Raw genomic sequence first — 10,077 nt, 5'->3', positions numbered from 1 at the left:
GTCCCACTGAGATCTCAGAGCTCTTTTTCAAGGGAGGCCTGGGCCTGAAGGCAACCTATACATGTTTTTACACACAAGCAGAGGATCACTCATCAGATCATCATGCAGTAAATTTTACCTTACCAAGACATTTGTTTGCAAATGGTTTTGGATTTTGTCTCTTACATAATTACAAACTTTTAGAAGATGTCAAAGTCTGTAAACTCCTTAACAACCCAGCTAAAAACTAATAAATTTTCTTTCCTTTACATCAAGGTTTTCATAACATTTTTCAGCATTATTTATTTAACTTAAACTTTGTTGTGATTTCTGCTGTTCTATGTGCTTTTTATATAGTATCAGTAATAGAAAAGTTACTATTGTTTGCGTTCCTTTGAACAATAGTGCCAAAGGTCCAGTTCCGTGAGCCTGTTTACACCGGAGAGGAGAGTGACGGTGAGGTCACAGTAACCGTGTACCGCAGCGGCGACATCCGTCACAAATCCTCGGTCCGCTGTTACACCCGTCAGAGCTCTGCACAAGTCGGTGCTGACTTCGACGAGCGACCCAACACAGATGCATCTATCATCAGCTTCTTACCAGGTAGAAATTACACAGATTTAAATTTTTGAATATTTTTTGAAGGGAGTTTACATTTTTAAATCAAAGAAACAGATTTTTATTCAAAATTATGTATGCAGTTTTGTCTTGTCATTTATGTATTTTATGAGAAAATAGCTGCTTGACACTATTACCAAACAAAATGAAGAGGTTACTATTTACATTAATAAAAATCTAAGTTGTTATAAGCATATCAATTGTCATAAAAAAGAAACCTGCTTTTTTATGTCTCCTTCTGACATTTCTCCTCCACCATGTTGCTGTACCCTTCAGGTGAAGTGCAGAAGCCGTGTACTCTGTCACTGGTTGATGACACGCTGTACGAGGATGGAGAGGAGCTGCGGCTGGTCTTAGGAAACCCAAAGAGCGACTCAGGGTTTGGCGCATCAGTGGGTTCTCTGAATGAGGCTCTGGTGAAAATCAAGGACACTGCAGACAGTAAGTGAGATGAAGGGGGGGCAGAGTAATGGAGAAGCATTTATCAGTCGACTGAAAATCAGATTAATTACTGTTTCAGTGGTTTGGAAGATTTGCCTGAAACATAGCCCACAACTATGGAAGACGTATAATTTCATTTATAGCTGTAAATTATAATGACTCACACTAAGAAAATTGATGGTTTACATCCTCAATTTTAACAATCATCATGTTCTTGTTTTGTATGTTTTCAGAACCCATAATTCGTTTTTTGGGAACAAAGTTCAGCATCAGTGAACCAAAGGAAAGTGGCGCTGTGGCGACTGTGAGGATCCCAGTGGTCCGAGTGGGCGACACTTCAAAAGTGTCTGTGGTTCGGGTTCACACAAGAGACGGGTCAGCTGTCTCAGGGGAGGACTACTATCCTGTGTCTCAAGGTAAACCTCACACTTATTTTTTTTGGATGTTAACATTGAAATAAAGCAAAGATTTATGTTAATGCAGGCCTGATGGCAATCCATGGTATAGGCAATATAGGCCAACGCTAAAGGCGCCATTCATGGGGCACAAATGGGGGACGAAAAAATAATATTTAATAATGTTTTATCAGTTGATTTAATTACTTTGAATGCATTAGTACATTTTAAACTAGCAGAACAGGAACTAAATTCAGCAAAACAGCTAAATTTAGCTAAACCATACCAAAAAGGAACATGAGTAAAAAATTAAACGTAGAAGTACATTTCAGAGAGCAATGTTTTGAAGAGATTGGTGAAATCTCAATCTATTTCTTTGGATTGCATTATATATAAAGTTAAATAATTAAAAAAGATTCATAGTTGCAAATACTAAACTTAATATCACACTATTCCTAATTGAGACAAAGAGCTTGTAAATAGGATAGATTAAAATACAAATTATGCAGAAGTTGTTTGATTGTAAACCAGATTTCTTTATTTATCCCAGAGGGAAAGTAAAGTGTTTGGAAGAAACTTTAAACAGGAAAGCAATAGTGAGTCATAAAGCATTATGTTTAGTTGCTGAGTTTAAAGCAGTTCTGATGGCTKTACTGTTGACATTGACTTGCTTTTTACTTTCTGTCTACTTCTTTCTGTTTTGTACACATTTGTCGGAACGTAAAAATAAATGCAAACAAATGCTTTTAAATTATTAAATCGAAAAAAGGTTTCACTTTACAGCAAAACAACCAATCAGAAAAAACCAAAGCATTTCTCTGTCTATATTTTCAAAATCTGCTCACCTCCATCACTTTATGTAGATCTGAAAAAAACATACAGGAAATACATGTTTTGGGAATGGGATTATCAATTTATTACTCTACAACCCCGCTATGGATCAAAACTTCATCCACATTTCCTTCCTTTATAATTTTCTATTATGAATTTGCAGGCACTAATCGATTTTTTTTTGACCACTGTTTAACAAGGATCCCCATWTGACTCCGAAGGTAATGAGAATGACCATAGGGAAGCATTTTGCCGAGGTTTGTTAATTTCTCATTTCATCCCAAATTGGAAAAGAAATTTCTCCTGAACTCCTTTTGAAAGGTCGTGTAATTTTAATAGAGTTTCACTGTTCTTCATTCCCAGCAAGTCCAAGTGAAATMTTCCCATCTTTTCATTCAGCCTTTAGAAGGGTGGACGTTATTCAGTTCAATCAAGACTTAAAATATCTGGATGAATACATTCAGGCTTTTTAAAACATACCTGTGTGCACCCGACATTTACATTTCCCCAGCAGTTCTGAATCACACAATACTGAATTTATCATTTTGCMCCATATTATCTCTCAGCAGCACATTTCTTATGCAAAGGTCTGGTACTTACCTTGCAAAGTGATGGACCGCCTCTGGCAATTATGCATTAACTGAAATTTGTTGAGGGGCTAATAAAACATAAATCTGTCTTACTTATACTGGCTTCTTGTACTTTTTCGAGATAATCTGTAAATTCAACATAAAAGAGAGAAACTTGGCTCTGATGATTATGGCTTTTTTTTTTTACTCAAAATCAGCTCAATGATTCCAGTTTTCATTTTGATGTTTTCCTGCACTGTGATGCTGTATCTCCAGTCCATCAGCTGTGTTTATCAGTGTTTTTGCATTTTCTCAGATATTGAGTTTAAAMAGGGGGATAAGCAACACGTTGTGGAGGTGGAGGTGCTGTTTGATGGAGTCAGAGAAATGAGGGAAGCGTTTWTGCTACATCTTAAGCCTGACGAAAACATGGTGGCTGAAATTCAGGTCAGATCTGTGTTTTTTTTATATCTTCACACAATAATTACACTTTTTGTTAAAGTTTTTATGGACTGTGATGGATGTGTGTGTAAATGTTGAGAGAAACCACATTTATATCCAAGTCAGTCCCAATGATGTTATGCACCTTTAGTCCAAAGATGTGCTGAAGAAACAGCAGTGCAGTTGAGTGCTAACAAACTGAAGTCATCTCTCTCTGTTAGCAAAATATCTCAAGAACCACTTCATGGATTTTAATCAAATTTTCAGGAAGCTATCACTAGATATATGGGTATAACTGATTAGCTTTTGGACTCAACCCAGTTTACGATGACCACCACAGYCAGCTGATATTAGAAAGCATCAAAATGGCGATATGTCAGCCAGTTTTACAGATATTGTGCTAAAATTTGGATGTGTTAGAGCGAGAGTAATTTACAACACATATATATTCCAAGTGCTACTCATTTYTTCAAATCCTTGCCTAAAATGCTGGCATTAACTGTTGGAGTCAACCCTGTTTTTCTGTAAACAAAATGTCTCTTGAAACACTGGACAGATTTTAATGAAATTTCCTAAAAGCAATCACTAGATRTTTATCTGCAACTGATTTACTTTTTGAGTCAATCCAATTAAAGATGGCTACTACAAATAATGTACACTAACCAATAGTTATAACTCAGTTTTTCCAGATATTAGGGCAAATTTAGCTRAGAATCATGTACAACATATATTCTAAGTGTGACATATTACAAAAAAAAGGCTTGTATTTTTATTTTTTTCCAAAGTTTGACCCAATTGGCTACAACTCTGAACTAATCACTCCAGATGTGTTGAGAAATGGCAATGTTGAGAGACGAAAARCAGCAGGTGTTATGCATTCCTGCAAGGAGCGCGAGTCCTTTAACTTAAGACAGGAAAGAAAACCTGCACATGGTGAAACATAAATACAAAAATAGTGGGTAGGAAAAGAAAATGTTTGCAATTAGTTAAGAGCTTTGAACTGAATAACAAGTTTCACTGACTGYTTTTCATTTTAAAACTCCGCATGGAAAAGGTGACTAAAGTCATAGTTTACATTGAGGAGTCCAACAGCATGGCTGACGTCACCTTCCCATCCCTGCCTCATGTTGTGTCACTGCGCCATTACGACGATGCCACCAGGACACCAGACAACCTCCACCCACCAGCCGGCTACCCTGTCATCTGCGTCACAGTGAGTCTAACRCTATTCAGGAACATGGCTCGGTTATCTTTGGAAAAAAATATTCAGCTGTTCGCTCAATAAAAATAGGGCGAAAAACTAACATCCATCTCAACACCAAACAGATTTTTTTCCCTTTTTTTCATCCTGTAATGAAGGAAGCAGAAGCAAAATACTTCCATTTGTTCAACCCAAGGTAAACTCTCCTCAGTGTTATKGTCTTTTTGTCATTAAAAAACACAGTTTAGTAAGCCTGTCTTCAAGTTTTCATCCACAGGAGAATATCTTCCCCTTCAAAACTGACTCAGTGAGACGCCTAAATGGATTCTTGTGATGTGTTAAGTCATTTGATCCTCAGGTGGCTGCTGTATGAGTTTGGGACTGTGAGCATGTGTGTGTGTAAAAGTGTGGTTATTTTCTTGCGATGTGGTCAGCAGCGTGGGAGGTTCCCCAAGGAGATAAAATGAAAAAGTCATGTCAAAAAAAAAKTATTGAGTGCTGCACCAGGAGGCTTAGTGTCAATAGGCTTAAAAGCAAATCCACAGCATCTTTTTTAAAGCTCGCCCTTACCATTCATTATCTCCACATGATAATTATCTAAAAGCTAATTGTAAGCACTCAACTATGAGACCATAACACGCTGAGACATCTGGGTTTTACTGACAAGAGTCACTTCTGTGGTAAATTCACATTCTCGATCTCCATCTGTCCTTCAGCATCTGCTTTATCTCCCCCCCCCCTCCCGTCTCTCTGCTGCCACCGCTTGCCCACCCATTCCTGCTGCGTTCCCTTATCTTTTCTCCAGGCTTGCGACACAAAATACCCCGACTACGACAAGACGGGCTCGATCTGTGTCAGCGAGCACATCAACAACACCTTGACCCGCTACCGCTGGCTCATCAGCGCCCCGGCAGGCCCCGACGGCGTCACCAGTCCCGCGAGGGAGGTAGACTTTGACACGTTCTTCACTTCCTCCAAGATGATCACGTTGGACTCGGTCTACTTCCAGGCGGGCTCRAGGGTCCAGTGTGCCGCTCGGGCTGTTAATTCCAACGGGGATGAGGGTTTAGAGCTCAGAAGCCCCATTGTCACGATCAGCATAGAGGAAGGTAGGAACTGAACAATGTGTGAATCCTGTTTTGTGCATTTTTTATTTCTCAAGAGGAAAAAAAGATCCCACTGGGATTTGGTCCTGTGTTGCATTGGGAAAAGAGTTTTGATCTCCAAACACTATGAATCTTCAAGAATTCTGTTTCTGAACAAATGCACCCGCAGTACTGCACAAAACACAGTTTTTTTGAAGCTTTGGGGCCCATTGTTTCTCATTCTTTTATTACTTTTGATTAACGTTACATAAAGGAACCTACTGAGATCAATGCATATTGTCATAAAAGGATACAATAAATAATTCGGATTTATGTCAGGACTTTTACACAACCATAAAATCATCCTTCACCAATGTTGGTCAGATTCATCCATTCATTATCTTTACTCACGTCTTCCTCTCAGGGTCACAGAGGTCACAGTGCAATGGGAGGGGTRCACCCTGTACAGGTTCATCACAAGGACACATTGAGACAAATGAAACAAACAAGCATTCACACTTACACCTGAGGACAATTTAGTTAGCTTAACATTCGTTTTTGGTCTGCGAGAGAAAACTGTAGTGCCTGGAGAAAACCCATGCATGCACAGACAGAACAGGCAAACTCTGTTCAGATTCATATTTTATTTTATTTTTTCTTTGAAAATGACTTTTCTATCAATAATTGGCTCTTGTAATCCAGAAGCCAAAAACACCGGCCCATATCATGATAGCACCAGTTTATATGTCACTTTTAGTGTGTTGCATACAATTGTTTTTCCTAGCACTTTAAGAAGAATGGGGCACCAAGTGTATAATAAAGTGTTAAAAAATTGCCGCTAACACATTGTCATTATTTATTTATCTTTCTGAGTGTAAAATCCTAGTTGAAAAATTTCCACTAACCTTTATTGTTAATTAGCTACTTTTTTTTTAATTTTTACTAAATGGTAAACGTTATGTTTTAAGCCTGAAACATACTCGCTGCGAACTGCCGACRTCGGCACGGGTTGTCGCAGTTTAATGACGAAAATTACGTCACCGGGCTTCTCAGTGTCGTGTCGACAGCCCCTTTTGGCATAACCTGCTGGCAGCACTTTTTGACCCCCCTCCCATGTCGACGGTAATTTGTGAGTGATCTGGGGTTCGTGGGCGTGTTTGTTTGTGCTGCGCTCGGGGGGAAAAAAAAGAAAAAAGAACGACTCGCTCCTAGACTAGAAAGCAGAGTTTTAAAAGATAGTTAAACTGTGAAAAACTTATAGCTTGTTTGTTTGTGCTGAAAGCGCTGCTGCACTCGTAAAAAAAAGAGGGRAAAAAAAACCCGACTCGCTCCCRGARCCGACACCTGGAAGTAGAGTTTTATAAAGATAGTCATTCCGTGAAAAACTCATGAATGGAGATAAACAGATGCTGTGCACGGAGGAATCTGACTGATAAAAACTGCGGAGCTTTAACCAGGGCAGATGTGGATAAATATGTCGGGTGAGTGACAAATCTGACTTTTTTTCTGCATTATCGGCTGTTGCGGGGGAACTCCATGCAATGACGAATGTTTCAGGAGGGGGGTTTCCCGAATTCGGCGTTGGGGTATCGTAAGGACTATGAAAGGTCTGTGCGAAAATGACTGCCKAACAACCACGTGACTGCGCGTCGACCCGTGGGCGTCGGAKCGAGTATGTTTCAGGCTTAAGTGTTGAAGTTTGTATTTAAGTATTTCGGAATGGAACACAGCCTTTGTTTTTGGTGCTCGACTCTTATATGACGTCATCATTCTGAAGCAAATGCATCCACTAACGCTGCTGACAGCCTACACTTCTCTACAAGACATCAAACTTGTAGTTGCACTTCAAACTGCTGAACTGCAGGTACCGTCCATGTGGGTTTTAATAAATATATTTTGAATTTGGATTTTAAATGCTATTTTCAGCATCGTTAGTGGTTGCTTTTGTCGCAGGATGATGACATCACAACATGAACTGAGCACCAACAACAAAGACTGTTCCGTTCCATAATACGTATAGAATATATGTTTACATAATATATACGTACATATAATAATGTAGCTACGCTTCAACATTTAACCACAACATTTAAGATTTACACTTTACATTTAGATTTAAAATTTAACATTTACACATAACATTTACCATTTAAATTTAACAGTTAGTAAAAATTTGCAAACTGTGAGAACAGTGTGCTAAAAAATGTTAGTGGAGATTTTCTAACTACACTCAGGAAGTGAGCTAAACTGTAACATTTTATTTTACACTCGGCGCCCATAAAGAAGCTTAGTTTGAGAAGATCAAACTTTGACAAATTTAACTTTTTTAATGTGACAGTGTTGTCACCGAAATTATTTCAAACACCTGATTCTAATTTTAACAGAACTGCTAATGTTCATGTTTAGACGCTCACAGATGTGTAATAGTTCTTGTGAGGTTTCACAGTGAATATATCAAACACAATCTTTGTGACTATGTTTGTAATTGAGTTAATTTAATTGTCCGCATCAGGATTTGTCTGAAAGTTTTTTGTTTTAACTTTTCCAGTTTTGGTGAATTATTCTGGTTTGGCTCACATGTTTGAAGGAATATAGAACATTTGAATGGTTTCACATTCGCAAATTTTCCAGCACCTTTTGCAGCTGAAGGGCTGATCTTGTTTTCTACACTGTTTAATATTCTAATATGYGTTGTGTTTTATAGGATTAGGCAAATGGCACTTGCACCATGTTCACCTCTTACATCAGCTTCAGTGAATCATAACTCAATGCTGCTACAAGCTGTCTTTTGTGAATGGATCAGAGCTATCATTCATTTCTCTGAAATGGGAGAAAGAAAATGTTTTTTTTCATTGTTGCTAAGCAATCACTTATGCTGCACTCAGTCCACCTACACATCAAGACAGCAACAGGTTCTGGCATGCTCTCTCTGGGTGGCCACAAGAAATTCCTACAAATGTGAAAATTGCTACCTGGCTCAGTAATGATTATATGGAAAATGTATGTAACGTTATGCTTGCATTTTTAAAAATAACTAAAACATGGGTTTAATAAGGGACAAAAAAGCTGTTAAGATAACTCTTTTTATTTCTTCAAGACCCCTCTGTCTGCGATTGTATTCAGAATTGAGTTTGTGTTTCTGTCACTGAAAGGCATGTGCCAGCCACGCAAGAGGGGAACTGTCGGCGCCGAGCCTTTTTCTGCCAAGCTTCGCTACACTGGAGCAGATGACCCAAAACACCCTAACCTCATCAAAGTGACCGTCACCATGCCTCACATAGACGGTAAGTTGGAGCTGGAGGCAGGAGTCCTTGCGAAGAGGCGGTGAAGTCTAATGTAGTGCATGTAATATTCCCATTTGCTGATCCTCGGGAGCATGACGAGCAGAACATTGATCCTTCCAGCGTGTATCAAACTCTGCATCAGAATCTCTACTTTAAGCACCATTTGAAATGAGATTCTGTGAAAAGCTCATAAACAACTGATATTTTATCTGTTTTGAATAGCTCTTTGAATGACCTCAGTTTGGAGAAATATTGATTAGTTCTGATGAGGTTGGTGAGGTAATGTCCTTGCAGGACCAAAACCCAAAGTGAGCTGCTGCTGTTTTAGAACAGCTCTAATCTCAAAAAGCTCTTAGCAGAGTGTAAATTTTAGAAACCCATTTCTGTCAGTTTTGCATTACACAGTTATTTACATAAAATCCTATGGTTTTATGCAAGCATAAATACTGTGACAACGGCAGGAACTAACTGTAGCGTTTGGTGCAGATTGAAGCACTTTCAACAGGAATTTTCTAAATCTGCCTTCCTGTTAGAGCAGGGATGGGCAACTGGCGGCACGCGGGCAGTTTGTGACTTTTGTCCAGCCTGCCTATGTCCAGCAAAAATATTAAAGGGGACCTATTATGCAAAATTCACTTTTTAAAGTTTTTTTTTTACTCAACTTTGTGTATGTACTTCTTAAAAAACAGTCCTAGGACCAAATAAATGCACCCAGGGGCATATTTACTGTAAATAAATGTATTTTAATGTATATTAAAGGTTAAGTTAAGTTAAGTTTTATACTTCCGTCATTTTGTTATGTCACAAGCTGTACGACAACCCACCGGAACCTGCATTCAGCCCCATAGCAACCCCCGGGTGAAGCTCCACCTCCTCAGTATAAAAAGCCATCACGGTTGTTGTTATGCAATGCGCAGCTCATTTCACAACAAGCCTCCAATAGGGCAATGGGTAGAGTGTTGGACAAGAGAGTGGGGGACCAGGATTTGAGACGGACACATTCAATTTAATTATTTATTTTCATTCGTTATGAACACGTTTTCTCATGTAGCTCTATTGTTTAGCTTATTAAAGCCTTGTTAAAGCCTATCTGTTTGAGTTTCTGAGGTCTTTTGACCGCTGCTGCTCCCTGCTCTGGGAACAGCATGCAGAGTGAGCGCCGAGCAGAGGAGGAGGAGGAAAAAAAGGAAGCTGCGACCGACTCTGCCTCTGGGTCTCATATGGTTGTACAAC

General features: G+C 39.0%; 1 protein-coding gene across 1 annotated transcript in view; it reads left to right on the top strand.

Annotated features, from left to right (window-relative positions):
• The window catches only part of LOC106514148 (FRAS1 related extracellular matrix 2), a gene marked incomplete at its 5' end in the record, with an annotated part of 90,770 nt that overhangs the window by 72,148 nt on the left and 8,545 nt on the right, over positions 1-10,077 (top strand). Inside the window, 7 exon segments of the mRNA XM_014003277.1 lie at positions 385-582; positions 874-1,038; positions 1,272-1,454; positions 3,150-3,280; positions 4,329-4,487; positions 5,281-5,584; positions 8,713-8,844. Of these exon segments, the coding sequence (XP_013858731.1) occupies positions 385-582; positions 874-1,038; positions 1,272-1,454; positions 3,150-3,280; positions 4,329-4,487; positions 5,281-5,584; positions 8,713-8,844 (1,272 nt within the window).

Source organism: Austrofundulus limnaeus, unplaced genomic scaffold, assembly GCF_001266775.1.
Source record: "Austrofundulus limnaeus strain Quisiro unplaced genomic scaffold, Austrofundulus_limnaeus-1.0 Scaffold17, whole genome shotgun sequence".
Lineage (NCBI taxonomy): Eukaryota > Metazoa > Chordata > Actinopteri > Cyprinodontiformes > Rivulidae > Austrofundulus > Austrofundulus limnaeus.
The sequence above is the reverse complement of the archived record's forward strand: the minus strand, read 5'-3'. Positions and strand labels throughout refer to the sequence as shown.